At 42.5% G+C, this 20,103-nt stretch overlaps 1 protein-coding gene across 3 annotated transcripts; it reads right to left on the bottom strand.

Moving 5' to 3' along the window:
* Positions 1–4,934: 4,934 nt before the first annotated feature.
* On the bottom strand, positions 4,935–14,219 carry Npy1r (neuropeptide Y receptor Y1). 3 transcript variants are annotated; one of them, XM_075986896.1, is made up of 4 exons: positions 13,607–13,903; positions 11,200–11,298; positions 6,741–7,581; positions 4,935–6,632 (listed from the first exon to the last, which is right to left on the bottom strand). In XM_075986896.1, exons 3-4 carry the CDS (start codon positions 7,434–7,436, stop codon positions 6,180–6,182), a joined length of 1,149 nt encoding a protein of 382 aa, XP_075843011.1. In that variant the 5' UTR covers positions 7,437–7,581; positions 11,200–11,298; positions 13,607–13,903; the 3' UTR covers positions 4,935–6,179. The 3 variants fall into 3 exon arrangements, with proteins under 3 accessions (XP_075843011.1, XP_075843010.1, XP_075843012.1); XM_075986895.1 differs by lacking the exon at positions 11,200–11,298 and having other exon boundaries at positions 13,607–14,219; XM_075986897.1 differs by lacking the exon at positions 11,200–11,298 and having other exon boundaries at positions 6,741–7,452; positions 13,607–14,042.
* Between the last annotated feature and the right edge of the window lie 5,884 nt (positions 14,220–20,103).

Raw genomic sequence — 20,103 nt, 5'->3', positions numbered from 1 at the left:
GTGTTTATTGTAGTCATTTATTCCTTCTCCAGCTCCAGCACATTATAAACATTCCAAACAATGTGTGGCATATTCTCAACTACTAACATATGCATATCAAACAAAAACTTATTATATTAACAGATTCTGGAAAATTGTTTTAGTTCACCATAATAGAACAAGGTCTCATTTTACTAGTTATGTAACTGTAGCATTGCTTGGTGGGTTATAGAAACCTAGTTTAAAAAAATACAGAATCTACAGAAGAATTTAAGCCATGTTGGAAATCTACCTTAATTGTAGATAATCCTTGCTTGCTGAACAAAAGCTACCCTGGGCTGAAGAAAAGCCTGCAGGATGCCCATGACCATACTGAATTGCAGCAATGTTACAAGGGGGTTCAGATGTTCTGAGAACATCAGCCTAATCATCTGTCGGCCACATTTACCATACAAGAAATTGTATTTTCTTCTTTCTTTTTTTAATTGAAAATAGATTCTTTTCTCATATAATATATCTTGATTACAATTTCTCCTCTCATTATTCCTACCCATCTCCCATACTATCCAGATTCACATCCCTTCCATCTTCCATTAGAAAAGGACAGTCTTCTAAGGTAAAATAAGCAAACACGACAAAATAAAATGATATGATAAAATAAAATATGATAATGATAAATGATAATATGATAAAATAAAAGTGAACACAATGGAGTTGGACAAGACAAACAAGAAAAGAGCTCAAGAGAAGGCACAAGAATCAGAGACCCACTAGTTCTCACCTGCGGGAATCCCTTAGAAAATATTAAACTGGAAACACACACACACGAGGGCCTGATGCAGACCTGTGCAGGCCCTGTGCATGCTGCCTTAGTCTCTATGAGTTCATATGACCTTTGATCATGTTGATGTAAAGGTCTTTGTTTTCTTGGTGTTCTCCATCACCTCCAGCTCTTATATTCTTCCTGCCTCTTCTATAGAGTTTTCTGAGCCCTGAAGGGAGAGATTTGATGGAAACATCCGTTTTAAGGCTGAGTGCTCCAGGGTCTCTGATTCTCTGCAAATACAGGGCTGTGGGTCCCTGTATTTTTTCCCATCTGCTGAAGAAAGAAGCTTCTCTGATGATGGCTGACCAACATGAGTATAGCAGAATGTCATTAGGAGTCATTTTGCCACTATGCTGTTTGCTTCTTTGATTTTTTTTCAGATTAATCTTTGGTTTGGGTTTTATCTTAGGTCCTTGGATTATCTAGTCTCTGGTTCTGGGTCACCAGGAAGTGTCAGATGTGGGTTCCATGGTGTTTGAATGTAATTGACCCACATACGTTCATAGGAAATTGCACTATTGAGAAGTGTGGTTTTGTTAGAGTAGGTGTGGCCTTGCTGGAGGAAGTGTGTCACTATGGAGACAGACTTTGAGTTCTCATATATGCTCAAGTCACACCTAGGGTCTCAGACCACTTCCTGTCGTCTTTGGATCAAACATGTAGAATTCTCAGCTCCTTCTCCAGAACCATATCTGCCTGCCCACCACCATGTTCCACCATCATAATAATGGACCAAACCTCTGAAACTGTAAGTTTCCCAATTAAATGTTTTCCCTTGTAATAGTTGCAATGATCATGGTGTCTCTTCACAGCAATAGAAACCCTAATTGAGACAGGTTCCATGTCCTGGAGGGGGCTTTAAGTCAAATCAGATAGTGACTGGTTACTCCTCTAAGCTTTGTGCTACCATTGTCCTAGTGTATCTGGCAGGCAGGACAACATTGTAGACCAAAGGGCTGTAGTTGGGTTGCTGCTTATGTTTCTCTTTTGGTGCCATGAAGAGTAAGTTCCTGTAGCTGAGAGAACATAAGGATGAAGGCTCTTTATAGGCATAAACTAAACTTCTGTATGTTCAATGAGTTGTGTAGGTTTTATCTTCAGCAGTAGGCCATTTGATGTCAGTTTGTGGAGAACATCCCATTTGTCTAGGCAATAGACTGGACTGTTGAGTGTTCCATGGGACACCTTTAGCCAGCAACTCAATTAGATAGAGCCCTATCCCAATACTGGAAGCTTCCTTTCCTGACAAGAGATGGATAGTTTAGACTCTGCTCCCTCATTATTTGCAATTTTGTTTTGATTCCCTGTCTGTGTATATTTTAGGAAGCTTCTACTATATTAGGTTTCCATACTACCTCTCAAATGCCCTTTCCTTTTAGCTATGTCTCCCTGTATTCCCTCCCTCAACCAACTCTCCCCTCCACTTCACGTGATACTCTCATTTTAGCCCCTCTCCATCCATAGCTATTCTATTTCCCTTTCCTACTGAGATCTATCTGTTCCCTATAGTCCCTTACTCTTTTCCTATCCTCTGTGGTTCTACGGATTATAGCTTGGTTATCATTGGCTTCATAGTTAACATCCCCATTTAAGCAAATAAATACCTTATAGTCTTTCTGGTTCTGCGTTACCTCACTCTGGATGATTTTTCTAGTTCCATCCATTTGCCTGCGAATTTCACAATGCCACTTTTTTAATGGCTTAGTGAGTGTCCATTGTGTGAAAGTTTGTTTTATGTGTAAAGGTATGTCTTCATCCATTCATCTGTTGTTCCCAGTTTCTGTTTTTTATGACTAGTACAACAGTGAATGTGGTTGAGCAGGTGCCTCTGTGGTAGGGTGCAGCATCCTTTGGGTATATGCCCAAGAGTGTTATAGCTGATCTCGAAGTAGATTGAGTCCCGTCTTCATAAGGAACTGACACACTGATTTCCATAGTGGCTGCATGAGTTTGTACTCGCACCAGCAACAGATGAGTGCTTTCCTTATGTCACAGAGCATATGTATTTTTATTGTAACTATGTGTGCATCATGCAGTCATATTTCACTAAGAATGCATGAGATCAAATAGGGGATGAGAATATCTAATCGACAGTAAGGAAATAAAATAAAGATGTATAATTTAATGATATCCTACAGTAGATTTCTCAAACTCTGAAGGCGATAACAGACACATATAGTTGCCGTGGGCGCCTCTCCACTCTTCTGTTTTATTCCATTTTTCTCTGACGTTTTCGGCATCTTCGGTGTTGTTATTACCAGGTAATGTGAACTTCAAGAAAATGAGAGAAATATAGTTTTTCAAGAAAAGGTCTCACAAAGGTAAGACTTCTCCCAAACTCATTATGAAGCCGAGAACAGCCTTGAACTTCTGCTCCTCCTTGCCTCCACCTTGGGATTCCGGTCCTATGCCACCATGCTCAGAGTTCCATGCACGCCAGGCAAGCACCTTACCAACAGAGCTATACTACAGTCCTTCAAGATTACTTTATTGGAACCACAATTACAGGTCTGTAATTAGCCTATCAGTGTGAGTCACGTGTGGATTGCATTCCTGTGTCACGTGTACTTCCCATGTGTGCTTTGTTTTCCTTGTGTGTAGAATGACAATGATGTTACTCAGGACTTCCAGATTTGACATAGTGCTTTCTGGATTAGAGAAAACTCTAGTAATCATCAGTTCATCCAAGTTCATATAAGCACTATTAATAGTGCTGTGATTCTAATAGTTTCTTGGGAATTTAAGAGTCTAATGTTTCCGTAGTTTTCCTCTAACATAGTCCTTTATTTTTACTTCAAATCTAACACATCGGTGCTGGCTCTGACTCAATTGTTAAGTCATCTACATATTTGGATGAAACAGAATAATTTGATATTCAGTTGCTTATGTATATGCATTTAAGGAATCTATAGTCTTGTAAGTATCCTAGAAATGGCCATCTCAGAAAATGTCCTGACAGAGAAACACCTGTGTGTTAAGAATGCTCCCCAGTAACACTTGGTTCTAGGCACCTAAGTAGAGAAAGAGAGTTTCCCATTAGTTTCTGGGAGCAGAAAAATGCCAACTAGTAAGAATCCCAGGTTTCAGGTATTTTAAAAGTGATGTTTTTCAATGAATCTTTAAAACTGGTTCTAAACCAGATGGTGGTTGCTCATACCTTTAATCCCAGCACTTAGGAGGGAGAAACAGGCAGAACTCTGAGTCTGAGGGCAGCCTGGTCTACAGAGCTACTTCCAGGACAGTCAAAGCTATACAAAGAAACCCTGTCTCAAAAAGCCAAAGGGAAAAGAAGAAGCAGGAGAAAAAGAGGAGAGGAGGAAGAGGAGAAGGAGGCTCTTAAATTTTCTCTCTCACCTGGGCAGATCCTAACATCTAAAAGGTCATTGCTATTTCATTTGGGGGTAAAACTAATACAGCAGAAGAGAAAGTGTCCCGTGGTAAAGAGGGACCTAAGGAGGAGAATACAAGAAAATACCAAGATGCGAATCTGTGCGACACAATGGATACTGAGATATTTTGCCTGCATTCATTAGCTTGTTTTAGAAATTATATATAAATATGTATATGCATGCAGATATTTGCATATGTGTGGTATGCATGTGTGTGTTTATGAGTGTGTGGATGTGATTTTGTGCTGGGTGTGGCCTATATACATGTAGGCCAGAGACTGATGCTGCGTGTGCCTCCCAGATGCTTTCCACTTTGCTGACCCCAGAGCTGGCTGGGTCTGTGCAGCTTGTCTCAAGGATCCTTGATCTTCTCCTTCCTGAAGCACTGGGACCCCACCCACCCAACAATTCACATACATGGGACACAGGATTGGACTCCCGACAACACAGCTAGCTCTTCACCTACTGAGCTATCTTTTCAGCCACTGAAATACATTTAAAATAACACCTTAATTACTTGTCACTGTGTTAAATGTACCGTGGGCCATCATTATTATGTAGTCTTTGCCTTTAGGAATCTTTCAAATCCAGAAAAGTAAAGCAAGTTAGCCTTCGGTGATTACAGAGCAGACGGTCCCACCAGCAAATGGATACTGGGTACGGTGGAGATACTGCATCGTGGAAGGGAAGCCATGGATAGGAAGACAGGGTGTCTCAAGAGAAACACAAGACAGACTCCTCTGAAAATGCCCAAATGATTTTAATACAGAACATCAAACACACTCAACATTTTCTATAATACATGGAAACCGTTCTTCAAAATATCTTTTCTGAGGCTAAATCATGATTACCAGACACGTGAAAGTAAATGTGTTAGTACGACTTGGCACTCTACAGTATAATAGTACATGATTATAAAACTTCACATGTCACACAGTTTATACAAGCTAGGACAGGTTGGCTGTGTGAAAGTTAGGTATGGATACCTGCTAGCTGAGGTGAACATTCTTTTATCATTGTCCGCGTGTCCTCTGCTGTGAAGGATAAACAGTGCAGGTGAAATACTGGTTCCTGTGTAGGCACTGCTGCATGGAAAATGCATCTTCTGTTTCTATGCAGGGTGAGCTGGAAATGCACTTGGAGTCACATGTTTGTGCCAGAGATCTTGACAGTGCTGCACGATCTTAAATGAGGCAAAACCTTTCCACTATCAAGTCCTGTGGATACAGTTTAACTATCTGCCGCAAGACTAATTTGCTTATTAAACTAATTACCCTGAAATGCTATGGTTGTCAGAAATCAGGCAACTGCTTTGTCACTTCATTCATATGGGTTGCCTAATTCCCAGTGATAGTCACAGCTGAGCATGTGTTCTTTACATATCTTTATCTTACGTGATGCTCAATTAGGAGTGACAAATCCAGTCCTCTCGAGAAAGAGAGCAATGGCATCAGACTCTCTATTGGCTCTGGCACACTCTGAAAGGTGACTATTGTATACTGTCACCCTCGTAACAGGCTGAAATGATGCCAGCATGAAACAAAGGTAGCCCGGTGTCCTGGAAATCTCATCTAATCTTGAAAGCCCCAAATCTTGAGCACATCAGGTGGCTACAGCTTTTGAAGTGAGCTCATGATAATATTTCTGAGAAATTCACTCCAATAAATACAATATAGGAATCTTTATATCATATGCATAATTTCACATACATGCTCACAGAGAGACAGACAGATGCAAATACAACACACAGCACATACCAAAGAAGCCTAGTCAAAACTGTTGCCAGAAGATTACAAAGTCCACTTATGTTGATCCCAAGTAATCATGGCAACCATAATAAAAAGCAATCAAATGCAACACAGAATGTCCTGGACTTTCCAAAGCCACTTTGCCCCATTCCCTGGGAGCACAGGTAATGAAAGCTTGCGGCAGGTTGTGCTTGCTTTTCCACCAATGTAGTCTGGGACCATATGTTGCAAGCAGCTTCAGATTTTTTCATTGTCATCCATATTGATTTTTTTAAATGCAACCGGACTTGCCTGCTTCAAAGAAGTCTTAGACACATCTGTATGCATGGTAGACATGGCTATGGTCTCATAGTCATCATCTCGAGACCGGAAATCGCAGAAGTTGAAGAAGAACTGCAGGTCCCTCTGGAAATTTTTGTTCAGGAATCCATAAAAGATAGGGTTGACACAGGTGGAGATCATGGCTGTGAGGTGGCAGAGCAGGAAGAGCAGGTTGTGGTTGCAGGTAGCAATGATCTGGTGGTTCCAGTCGAACACAGTGTTGAAGATGGTCAGGGGCAGCCAGCAGACTGCGAAGGCAACGACAATGGAAAGAAGCATGACGTTGATGCGTTTGGTCTCGCTGGACCTGTACTTGCTGTCCCTCATCTTGTCCATCATGTTGTTCCTCCTTTTCAAGCGAATATAAATCTATGGAGGAAGACAGGGTGAGTCAGGCAGAGTATCCACCTCAAGGGAAAGTCTACCCAGAGAAGGGAAGAAAGGAAGCAATGGGGGAGGGGAGAATGGCTTTCTTACCTTGAAGTAGCATATAAATATGAAGCAGAGTGGGCCAAAATACTGCAGCACCAGAAGGAGGGTCGTGTAAGACAGCCTGTGAGAGTCTGATGGGAACTTGTCAAAGCACACATACTTGTCCTTGAAGGCGGCGAGTGTCACATTTTGGAAGGGCTCATCAGTCAGAACTTGATAGATCAGAAAGGGCAGAGAAGAAGCCACGGCGAGGACCCAAATGACAGCAATGCCTATGTAAGCGTGTCTGTTGCTTGGTCTCCACCCTCTTGGGTTGATGATCAACTGATGCCGCTCCACAGCAATGAGAACCAGGGAGAAAATGGACACCGTGATGGAGACGCACTGGACGAAAGGATTCAGTTTGCACATGGCCTCCCCGAAGACCCAGTGGTCCATGAGCGTGTACACGAAAGTGAAGGGGAGACCCATGATGGCCACCAGCAAGTCTGAGAAGGAAAGGTTCACAATCAGGATGTTGGTGACATTTCTCATCTCCTTCTGTTTCAGGATGATTATGATCAATGCCAAGTTCCCAGAGACCCCAAGGATAATCACAGCTCCATAAGCCAGAGCCAAAGCAAATATCACAGCCAAGGGCAGGTGGCAATCATCGTCTTCAAAAGCCAGGAGAGGAGAATTCTCTGAGCTGTTGTAGTGAAAAGAGCCATTTTCTACTCGGGAGAACAGTGTTGAATTCATTGTTCAGGTTTTGCTGCTGTTGATTAGACAAATGGATTGTATGTCAAATCTTTGTAGGTCAAATCTTCAGGTTATTCTTATTCCATACATTGGAATCTATTCACCAAAATGCTTCTCAATTCTTCACTCCCTTGAACTGAATACTCTGTCAACCAAATCAAGGCCAGCTGTTATTAAGGACAGTCAAAATGAATTCTGTCTCACAGAATTCTAAAATTAAGGCACAAAAGTAAATAAACAAATTATAATCTTTTATAAAATTATAATCTTTAAAAAATTCTCACAAGCAGTGCTAACATTTTTTTTTAAGACAGGGTTTCTTAGTGTAACAGTACTGGCTGTTCTGGAACTCACTTTGTAGACCAGGCTGACTTTGAACTCATAGAGATCGGCCTGCCTCTGCCTAAAGGGTGCTGGGATGAAAGGTATGTGCCACCACATACACATACACATAAGTGTACTGCATACACTTAAAATATTTAAAGTTCAACCATAATGTTTTTGAGACAGGGTCTCTCTCATGTAGCCCAGGCTCGCCTTGAACTCACTTTTTAGTAGAGGATGATCTTAGATTTCTGATCTTTCTGTCCCCACCTTCTGAGTGATGGGATCACAGGCGCGTTTGATATTATGGAAGAGTTAAAGACTGAACCCAGGGATTCAAGCATAATAGGCAAGCACTCTACCAACTTAGCTACATCCCCCAGTTCCCCAGAAATGCTATTTACTGGACTTGTTTACATGATGACTTTGTGGGGTCTACACATCAGTAACATGTTTGTAATCATCCCGCCTCCTAAGTGTTAGACAAATGGTGCCAACAACAGATTCTCAGGCATCGCAGAAATGGGAATGTACAGGAAACAACATGATGCACACACAGAAACCTTTAACAACGCCAAACCAAGCCGAAGAAGGTGTAATGGAAGCCTGAGTGCAGATATCAGGCTGTGGTGACAGCTAACCGTACATGGTACTGCTTTGAAAGATAGGTTAACAAAAGTCTTCACAAGGAGACGATCTGCACAGTGGAGCGCCAAGAAACGTGGTCATATAAAGGATGACTTTTGCAAAACCGTATAATGTTTAATGCAGAAAATTCTTCAGACTATAGAGTTGTCTTCTCATGCTTTAATGGGTAGTCTATAGAGTATGTGCAAGCAAGTTTAGTTGTATGTCTAATGAAATCATAAGTAGGACCGTAATGTACACAAAAGGTGTACATTATTTAAGGGAAAAAAAGATTTCTCCATAAGGAACAAAAGCTGAATCAAATGGAAGAAATTGCTTGCCAAAGAAGCAAGAGTTTTGTACATGAAAGGGCTGACTGCCTCATGAGGGTCTACCTGAAGGTTTTCCATTGTGTGGGAGATTCTAACTTTAAGACGTTATGATTTTGATTATCATGTCAGAACATTTTAAAGGATTTCTATCACCATATCTAAAGAAATATCCCCTCTCCTCACCCAGCTATGTGAGTGTCCAGAGCAGGGGTGTGATGTTCTTTGTAATCTTAACTTTTCACCCCACTGTGTAGTATAAACACACTTGTCTTACTGACAAATTATAGCGACTTCACAGAGACCAGAAGCTCCTACAGAGAGTGAAAAGAGAAAGCTCTGATCCCTCTCCCCTTGATAGGGAAATGCATGGACAGGATCTCTGGTACTAATTACCTAGCATTGTGCCCCTGTTAAGAGGCTCCATTCTCAGTCTGTCTCTCTTAGAACAATACCTAAGATTGTGTGGATTTACTTCTATTGAAAGGAAAATGAGGAATTTAGTGTGCAGAAATGCACCCACATTTTAAGTGACAACTCTCATAAACCTTTCTTTAGGCACTGATGCTTTCTAGAACATGACGTCCTTTCTATTGTGAAGTCATAATTTAACTGGATGAGACTGGAGGATAAAGCTAAGGGTCACTATCATAAAATCAGACTACAGCATTGAAGTGTGGGGATGGAATGACTTTGTGCTGGCTAGTTTTATATCAACTTGACACGAGCTAGAGTCATAGGAATGGATGGAACTGCCCTGGAGAAAATGCCTCCATAACATTAGGCTGTAGGCAAGCCTGTAGAGCATTTCCTTATTTAGTGATTGATGTGAGAGGGCCCAGTCCATTGTGAGGGGCGCCATTCATAAGCTAGTGGTCCTGGGTTTTATAAAAGGGCAGGCTGAGCAAGCCACAGGGAGCAAGCTAGTAAGCTGTACCCCTCTGTGGCCTCTGCATCATCTCCTGCCTCCAGGTCCCTGCCCTGCTTGAGTTCCCATTTTGATGTCCTTCTTAAATCATTCTTAATGAAGAATGATTTGGAAGCTTAAGCCATATAAATCCTTTCCTCCCCAACTTGCGTTGGTCATGATGTTTCATCAGAGCAATAAAAATCCTAACTAGAACAGACTTCGGGTGTGGACATTATTAGTCTCTAACTCTCTCTTCTATGTTCCCATCTGAGATGACTTCTGGGATAATGCATTGTTTTCCCCTCAGGAATTCTAAAGCCCAGAGAGTGTTATTAATTTATGTCATGTAGGGTGGGAAAGAAAGCCTTGAAGGAGTGGGTAATGACTTTACAGCTTGGAAAGCTCCAACTTTCTTAAATAACTCAGGCAAACCATGCCATATGTCCTTTTGAGGCTACTAGTTAAAGACAGCTTGTTGTTAGGTAAAATAGCAATAGCAGAGTAGCAAAGTGTATTCATGTTGCCGGTGGCTTCTCTTGGGGTCCTACCACTGAGCTCCACCGAGTGGATGTAGATTCTTGTGTGAGGCATAGGAAACATGGACCATTGCTGTGCCTCACCCTGGAACTTCAAGATGCTCTAGGCTCTGGCTTCCACTCTTACATAGGTCCGGTATGACTGTTCTGTCCAAAGAAAACTGATCTATCCCAGCCTACAACTATACTCCTGAATTTTCACACCTGCCATTCTTTTGGGGGGTGTTATATCTCAACAGCAACTCACATTCCCCCTTCATTCAAACCAATTTTATTCGCTAGTCTTATCAGCCTCTGTTGATTCCAATATGTCTTATTAAGGTTGGTACTATCAAAACTTCATCCAACAAGTATTTGCTCGACACCTGTTTCTTATCAGGCATACTTTTAGTGGAGGCAGCAGTGACCTTTTTCTTTGAGTTTCTAGCCTTATGGGCAAAGAAGGGCAAGGCAAAAATAAATTAGTCAAAAGGTCTAGTGCGATAGCCGAAAGGGGTCTGGGATTGATGGGGATTGCAACTTAATCCTGGCTGATTAGTAAAGGCACCTGGGTACCCAAGAAGACAGCAAAGACCAAGGAGTGCTGAACTAGAAAGCCGTGTGGGCATCTCAGGGCTGGCATCCTTGGTGGGAAAAACAAATATAAAATTTCTAGGGCTGAAACACACCTGCTGTGCTAAGAAGAGGCAGGAGAAATGCAGTTGGACCAGAAGGAGCTCACTGGGAAGATTAAATGAGATGAGGCTGCCAGCAGGGTTTATGGGGTAGGTAGTCTTTACCTTTCACCGTCAGACAAGAGGAACCTTTGGTAAAACACATCAAGGCATGTGACTTTGATTTAGGAGCCGGTATGAGGATTCAATGGTTCATTTACTGCCAAGCCTAATGACTTGTGTTTGATCTCCACTCCCCATGTGTTGCATGGAGAGAGCTGCTTCCTGCAAGTGGTCATCTAATGGAAGACACAACATAGCACTTAGCCCACCCCCATCACTAAATAAATAAATGCAAAAATTAAAAAAACATCATGAGTCTACCTGCTGCTTGTACCACATTTAAGAAAGGACAGAGAAGCAAGGTCAACTTTTGCAATGATCCAGGGAGAGGGACGTGGGGCATAGGGCAACATGTTCCCACTGGAGAGGAAGAAAAGAAAAATTTCATATGAGACCTATTTTAACAACTATAGGAATTCACAAAACTGATATGTCATTTCCACTCAATAGGCTGTAAAGACGGATCTCTTACAAATGAGTCGAAGTAAACATACTGCAACTCTATTCCGATACCTGTGCGATTCCATCTGATAGACAGGTCCTATGGGAATAGTTTCCCACCAAGTAGAAGCTAACTTCTCTACACAGACAATGAATAGTTCATTTCTTTTGTTAAGTATGGAAGCAGAACTCATTCCAGTTGTGGGAAACAGTTTTGTGGTAGATACAAAGTATATTTTGTGCACCTTGGTATAATTCTGAGAGAATAACAGTCAGGGAAGTGCCACCGCTGAGATGGCTTTTATTTACTCTTCCAGGGTGTGTCTTACGACTCCATGCACTGCAGGAATTAAAGGCTGTGTCTCAGTACAGATGTCATGTCCGTTCAGAGACATTACATGCAGTTGGCAAATTAATCTCCTCTCCCATTCTTCCAGAACAGTTCTTTTTCCTTCTTTCTTGTAGGAATGCTGGCCTTTCCTTCCTTGCTGTTTACAGAGCTGTTTCTACCACGAAAGATAGCTCTTTGGGCTAATCTACTGTGCTCTTTTTCTTCAGATTCCCTCACTTATTTTGGGGGGAAAAGATCAGCCTTGCTATACACAGTTGAAGTTACTCCTAGCTTATCTAAATGACTTACATAATTCCCTGCTTCTTCCGGGGAATGGGGGAAGGGCTTGTTCACCAGACAGCTGCCTTAAAACAATTACATGGAATCACTAGTAAATGGGAGACAGAAAGAACAGCCAGTCTTTGGGATGGATAAGGAATTGGACTTTCTGCAGAAGAAGCCTCTTTCCCCCACCCCCCTTTTTGTCCCGTGTGTGTATGTGTGTGTGTGTGTGTGTGTGTGTGTGTGTGTGTGTTGCTTCACTCCGGAGCCCACCCAGCACTGACAGCTAAAGCTACTACTGTCAGTCAGCACTGACAGAGGAGCCCCAACCTCCTCCTGCTGTGTCACCTGTAGGTATGTTCCTTGGAAGACCCAGCTGGGCCTGGCAAATCACAGAGCAGGCCAATAAAGAAGGAAAAAAGGAAGGGATGGAGGGAGAATGGGAGGGAGGAAGGGAGGGAGGGAGGGAGGAAAGAAAAACAGTGAAGTTGGAGAAACACCTTGTCTCCACTCCTTCTCCCCACTCTCTAGGTTTTCATGCTCTAGAAGTTACCAGAGGGAAATCAGGTAGATTTAGTCAAAACTCCTGTTTCACCACTCTTTTCTGTATTGTACAACTGTATGAATCTTCTTGATTGCCTTCTTTCCTAATCTCCCCTTACACACACACACACACACACACACACACACACACACACACACAGAGAGAGAGAGAGAGAGAGAGAGAGAGAGAGAGAGAGAGAGAGAGAGAGAGAGAAGGAGAGAAGGAGAGAGAGAGAGAGAGATCTATCAGGGTACTTATACCCAAATAAGTGACTATCAGAGTAGAAAATAAGAGGTCAGTCTGTCTCTCATTTGCCCAACGTGGGTCTTTCAAACGTTAGCATCTCTTCAATCTACCTGGGGAGCAGCAGGATATCCTGCTAAATCGACTGTTTCTAGTCCATCCTAACCTGTACCCAGCATGATTACCTTCCTAAAAGGAGTTGGGTGGTTAAAACTCCGAAATAGGAAGACAAGCTTCAAGTCTTGCAAGGGGAATGACAGCCTTGAAAGGGCAGGCACAGGGGATTGGGGCAGGGGCACTCTCACTCCGGGGTCTAGTGCCCGGGGCAGCCCACCTTTCCCCACGTGGTGGAAAGAAGGACAAATGTTCCAGGATTCAGAAGGCTGGCACCCCCACCCCTGCCCAGTGCATCCCATCAGGTTATCTAGGAAAACTCCTGGATCTCCATCAGGGCAGAGGCTCCAGGCTGCTACAGAAAAATGAGGAAGACTACTTGGGTGCAGGGAAGACCAACCCGGGCAATTCCCGGGCGTTCTAAAGGAATGGGCGGGAGTGGGGGCAGCCCCCAATCACAGGACACCGGGATGCGCAAACTCTAGAAGTGGTACCCTCTCCCTCTGAGGTCTCACATCCATAATGTCCCAGACCTGTCCCACAATCTAGAACATCCTGCCACCTGCTCCCACTGGAAGCCAAAGAGAAAGACTGACTCCACGATCCGCTCAGTTCTCAGAACCCGGGCAGACACCCGTATTATTCCTCTGATACCTCACCCCATAAATAAGAGATTTCTCAAAAGTCCCTTAAAACACCGACTTGAAACTTACCTTGTGGAGAATCCGTCTGTTCGCCCGTGTAGAAGCGAGAAGTGTCACCGGAGAGAGGAAAGCTCCTTTGGTAATTCTCCTGCTCAAACCGTAAAGATTGAGGAAGCTAGGAAGAGACGCCCCCTTCAAGCCGAACTCCACCTCATCCTGGATCATGTGATGGCACCCCACGAGGATCACCCAAGGTTTTCCCCACTGCCTCCTCCCAACACCGCACCTCGGATGCACACCTCGGAGGTGCGTTGCCTAGGAGTTCCGGAAAGAAAAGCAGTTAAACATAAGCCGCTACGCTGCCAGACCCGTATGCACCGAGCTCTCACCCCTCTAGTCCTTGACTCGAGGAAGGCGCTTTCACAAGCCTGTTTAAAAAGTCAGTGCCACTGCGATTTCCTTTGTCTGCAGGTCAGTGCCATCTTGTGGCGAAGTCCTTCTCTCCGAGTCCAAGCTTACGCCGAGTGAGGATGGATAGAGGAAGAGGTCATTTACGGGAAGGGAGAGAGATGCACTTCACCACAAAGCCTGGGCTAATGGGTTTGCTGGGCTTTGTGACACTCAAATTCTGTACACCGGTACCTAGAAGTTATTTTCTCCAGTCTGAGAGAACAAAAAGAAGACCTTGAGAAAGCAAAAGTAGCGGATCTCCGTTTGATAGTCTTTTTTTTCTCCTCACTAAGAAAATGCATTTGAGTCAGTTTTGTTCCTCATGACTAGTTGCCTTTTCAGGGAAGGGGGGAACGGAGCCCGGAACTGGATGAAGCCAGCATTTTCCTGGTGGTCAGAAGAGTCAATGCAATTTCCCTAGTGATTTATCTGATAAGGAACATTGTGGGTGTGCATGGAGGAAGTGGTGTTTGGTGGTTCAGGCTAATTGCTTGGACACACCGATCTCATATTTAGTTCACTTTGAAAAATCAAGGCTCAGTAATGCACGCACAAACGCATAGACACAAATGCATGATTTATCTAGGAAATAGAACGTATTTCAATTCAAACTATTAAAAAGTAAAGTCTTCCCAGTTAATAGGGGTTGCCTATAATGTAGCTATTTCATTTCGAAATAACCACTATTGTTTGGCATTAAAATAAAACAACAACACAATAAAATCCCATAACATGAAATCACATGAAACTTACCCTGTAAAAAATGATTTCCTTTTTTTGAGGGCTATCTTGAATAGAGATTATTTAATTATTAATACAAATATGTTTGTTCGTGCACAATTTCTGGGGATTTTGTGGAGAAATTATCTAAAATATTTTTCACTGGATGTATTTTTATGTGGCTGGAAGAGGGTTATTGTCAGATTATTTTAAATGTGCAATGTTTATACAACAGTAGGCACGCATGTGATTTAACTACTTCAGTGAATTAACAGTGAAATTTCACACAAGTGGTCACACCAAGGATGGAAGTAGGAACAACTGAGGAATTACAATTCCTTTGAAGTACAGGACTATCCCGCTGATGCTGTGTTTCTCCCCCATCCTCCTGCCTGCTCTGTTTCTGTAAGTCACACTGTTCCTGGGAGTTTTCCACAGTTTTCATCATCACTCCAGCTAGACTTACACTGCCGTGAAAGCAACACGTGAAATGGCTCTGTTCTTTACCAAGAATATGTTTTCCTGGGTTATCATTTATGCTAGGAACTGTTTCGGATTTGAGACTATAATTTGGATTTGGGCACTTATGTGTTTTCCAAGAATATTAATGAAGTGTCCCTAAAAGGTCTGTACTGATATGGCCATTGCAGTTTATTGTTTTATTACCTCAGCTTCTATGAAGAGTCCCCATACAGGACACATATAAAACTGAGTTCCTGAGACAGTGACCTCACAAAGAAACCTTTGAAAGATTACTGGGCTCAAGAGATTTTTTTTATGACAAATTTTGTGGTACAAAGTTTAGAAATGCCCATCAGCCTGTTTACATAACTTGAGAAACACCCTTCATTGGCCAATTCACAAGCCAGAGAGATTGCCAGCCTCCTTTAATGTAAATTTATGAGAGAATTACAATAGGCAAAACAATTTAAATTTCTCTGAAGAGTTGCACTAAATTTTAAGATGATTTCTTCTTCTTTTCTATTTTGAGATGATGGAGGAAGGTCATTGGCTAATAAAGGAACTGCCTTGGCCCATTTTATTGGTTAGAACATAGGTAGGTGGAGTAAACAGAACAGAACGCTGGGAGGAGCAGGAAGTGAGCTCAGACTCCACAGCTCTCGTCTCCGGAGCAGACGCCTCAGAGAGACACCATGCCCCACCTCCGACCCACAATGGACTTAGGCTAGAATCTTCCCGGTAAGACCAGTGCTCACAGATTATTAGAGATGGTTTGATCGGGATATCAGAATTAGCCAGTAAGGGCTAGAGCTAAAGGGCCAAGCAGTGTTTAAAAGAATACAGTGTCCGTGTAATTATTTCAGGGCATAAGCTAGCTGAGCAGGCTGCTGGAGTGTTGGGGACGCAGCCCCGCCGCTCCTGATTACTACATTGAGACAGGGTCTGGGTAGCCCGTAGTGACTTCAGACTCAACATGTAACCAAGGACATTCTTGAATTTCTGATTCCCCTGCCTCTGCATCTTGAGCACTGTTATTACAAGTCTATACTATCTCATACCTGGTTCGTGTGGCCCTGGACTTGAAACCAAGGCTCTCCACACGCTAGGGAAGCACTACCAACAGACCTCTTTTCCTATTCCCAAACCAACAATCAGTTGTCTCCTTTCCTAATTGGAATTGATAGATAAAAACACCATCTTTGCCAGGGAGAGATAATTCTGTTTATTTCCTTCTGAAATTTTGTAATAGACTGATATAATACTCTTGGCTAAGATAATGACCTATTCTAATATTCTCTTGGCCAACAGTTTCTCTCTGTCATATAAACTGGAAGATAAACTTTACTCATCAAATCTAAGTAAATATTAGTTTTATCACTTAGAAAACACAACATTTTAATAGCCTAGCCCACTTTTAAAATTCCATGATACAGGACTGGGCTGTGGCTCAGTGGTAAGCTTACCTAGTCTATGTGATCCTTAGCTCTGCAAATACATAATAATAATCACTCTTCTGGATGCAGGGGAATACCACTGTCATCCAAACGTTCAGGAGAAGTCCTGAAAGTGGTACGAGGTCCTGACAAGGGTGAGTTTTCCACATTGGTCATTCAGACAAATCTTGACAGGAACTAATACTCTATGTGAAAATAAGGCAGAGATGGATGATATTGATGAGAAATTCTGTGCATTAGGATAGAACTTCCAATGAAATGAGCGGGTGAATGAGTTCATATTGTATGAATTGATTGTATCTGAAGTTTTCTTATCTGGTAACAACAGAGTGCATAGATCTGAACTATGGGGCCCAAGAATGCAAGGTGCAGTGTAGCATGAGGGGCCTGCTTGGTGGGGTTTCTGTCCTGCCCGGTACCCCACAGCCGGCAAGCCCCAGAGAAAATCACAAAATATCTCCATAAGTTGTAAAACTGATTGGCCCATTAGCTCAGGCTTCTTATTAGCTCTTATCACTTATATTAAAACCATTATTCTGATCTATGTTAGCCATGTGGCTCAGTACCTTTTTCAGTGGGGCAGGACAGTCACATTCTACTTCTTTGGTGGTCTGGGGAGGACTGGGGGGGAATGGGCTTCCTCCCTCCCAGAATTCTGTTCTCATCGTCCCACCTCTACTTCTTGACTGGTTGACCCACCTATACTTCCTGCCTGGTCAGTCAGCATTTATTCAAAACATGATTGACAGAATACAGACAATTCTCCTGTGCCAGTGCAGTGTTATGCTGTTAAGTAGTATTGTAGCTAGGAAAATATAGGGGAAAGCACCTGCATCAGAGTTTTAAATGAAATTTAAGAGTATTAAGATTGAGCCAGGCATTGTGTCGCGTGCTTTCAATCCCAGCACTCAGCAGTCAGAGTCAGTTAGATCTGTGAGTTCGAGGTCATCCTGGTCTACAGAGAGAGTTCAAGAACCACTGGGGCGACACAGAGAAACCCTGTCTTGAAGGGGGGAAGATTAGGATTTTTAGGAGTTGAAAAATTTCTGAAAAGTTTTAGAATTTTTTAGTTCACATAGTAGATGCAATTAAATAGACAGTTTGAACAAACTCATTAGTATAGTCAAATAGCTCATACCATCATTTTATTCATTTTTTTGAGAAAATTGACTAGCAGAAGCTGCAATTAACTTGAGCTTAGATAAAAACATGAGAATTCATGTACTAAGGCAAGCGACTAAGACTCTCTTCTGTGAAGATGGTCTCTGTTGTAGTTTCATCTCTGTCGCTGTGATAAACAGGCAACTTAGGGGAAGGAAGTTAAACTTCTTAGCATAGCATTGGGGGAAGGAAGAGGAGGCACTCGAGCTGGAACTTGAAGCAGAAACCATGGAGGGTGCTGCTTCCTAGCTAGATCGACAACTTTATGCTGGCTTTTCTAAAGAGTTCAGGACCAGGTCCCCAGGGAATGGTGTTGCTCACACAAGGCTGGGCTCTCCTGCATCAGTTGACAAGACAATGCCCTGCAGGTATGACCACAGGTCAACCTGACCTGATCTTTCCCTCCCCTGAAACTCCCTTTTCTGGTGATTCTAGTCTGCGTCAAGCTGAAAATTAAAGCTAACATGTCTGTCAGTAGTGTTTCTCATAGCTCACAAAAGTCACTTACAGGAGAAAATGTTCATTGTGGATCATAGTTCAGAGAATTACAGTCCTTCAGAGCAGAGAAAGCATGGCAGAGGAAGTGGCTTGGTTAGTATTCCCTCCCACACCCCCCCCCCCCCCAGAGAGCAGAGAAAGGGAATGGCAGAGCTCTGAAGGCTGGGTCTTATTCCCTTTTCCGGTCTGGAATCCCAGACCCATCAGAATGGGCTTTTCTTATTCGGTGAATTCTCTCTGGAAATACCCTCACAGGCACATTCAAGGGTGTGCCTCGCTAGCGGTGCTTCTTGATTCTATTAAGTTGACAATAGAAATTAACCATCACAATGTTAAAAATCAATTTGGTAATTTGCTCTTGATCTGAAATAGGATGCTCTTCATTAAAGTTCTCAAAAACTTATTCAGGGAGCTACTTAGAGAATAATTTTCCATCTTGTCAGAAGCTTTTAGTAGATCCAAGATAGCATCAACTCAAATAAATATATAATTGCTTTAAATATAATCTAAATAAAATAATTTTAGCTATTTGTAGCCTACCTACTTCCATGCCCTAGATTAAATATCATGACTAACAAAGTACACCTAAACACTGATGCTCTTCTAACCTCTCTGAGAACCAGGCCACCCTGCTGTGAGGCAAGGCCACCTAGTCATGCAGCACTTCTCTATCTCCCCTTCTCCAAGAGTCCTTTTGTCCTCTCTTTCTTCTGAGTGGAAGTTCAGACGTCTCTGCAAGGTCTCTTGCTGAGACCTGCATCCCTCCCAAGAACTACTTAGATAAAGCTTGTACCCTCTTTAGTCCTGTTTCCTCCTTGATTGACTCTGAAATCGCACTACATGTCCCAAGCTTCCATTCCAGTTTCAATACACCGTCATACTCTTTGCCATCACTTATGTCCTTGTGTGCTCAAACCTTCAAATCTCTATCCAGTTTCCTGGATCATTATCAGAACCAAAGCGCTATCCTCACACACTCTCAAATCCAATTGATTCCAGATTCTTATATTGTTTTTCTCCTTGAAATCTCTCCCTTAGTTTTAGTTTTTTTCCCCCTGGCCTCCATGGCTGTGAATCACTCTGCTAGGGCTGTGTATCACTCTGCTAGACATTTCTGGCTCCATTTTCCCCCAAGGTGTTCAGTAGCATCCCTCCAACTTAAATTACCAATTGCTCTCAATCTAGATATTTCAAGAAAAGTACAAATAGCCTTTTCAACCATATTCATTTTCATGATATGCACCCCCACACAGAGACTGGAGTCATCTTGAGCCATTTATACCTTTCTGGATGGCTCTCCCCCTCACAGTATTGGCCCACATCTTACTTGTCCATCCTCTCTGTCCTTATAATCCCTGAGCTTCAGTAGAAGCTCCAACTCATCCCTGCTTAACCTCTTCTCAAAGCTGGCTTCGCATTCACAGTTACATTCTTAGAGCACACTAGGGTTTCTTCAGTGCAGGACTTACATTGTTGCCAGTAATTGTCTGCATGGATCTACAAGTACACTGAGATGTCTCTGAGACAGTCATTTTTGTCCATGTCTCTTTGAGCTTAGCGTGTAGACTAATACCTGACAGGTACCCCAATATAGAAAGTGTGTTGATTCTGTTTTTCCCAATATGTATAAGCTTGAATAACGGATGCTACTGCCTTTGAAAATGCTTACAATGTCTTCTGGGTAAAATGTCTCACAGTTTTTTTTTTTTCTGCTCACTGTATGACCTACTTTAAAAAGCTGAACACTAAGAAGAATTGTGAGTAAGAATGCAGTGTCGTAGCCTACGTTTTGAATGAGTACGTGATTCAACCATGCTAACT

This window comes from Microtus pennsylvanicus, chromosome 9 (assembly GCF_037038515.1).
Source record: "Microtus pennsylvanicus isolate mMicPen1 chromosome 9, mMicPen1.hap1, whole genome shotgun sequence".
Lineage (NCBI taxonomy): Eukaryota > Metazoa > Chordata > Mammalia > Rodentia > Cricetidae > Microtus > Microtus pennsylvanicus.
Note: the sequence above shows the minus strand (reverse complement) of the source record. Positions and strands in the feature narration are given on the sequence as shown.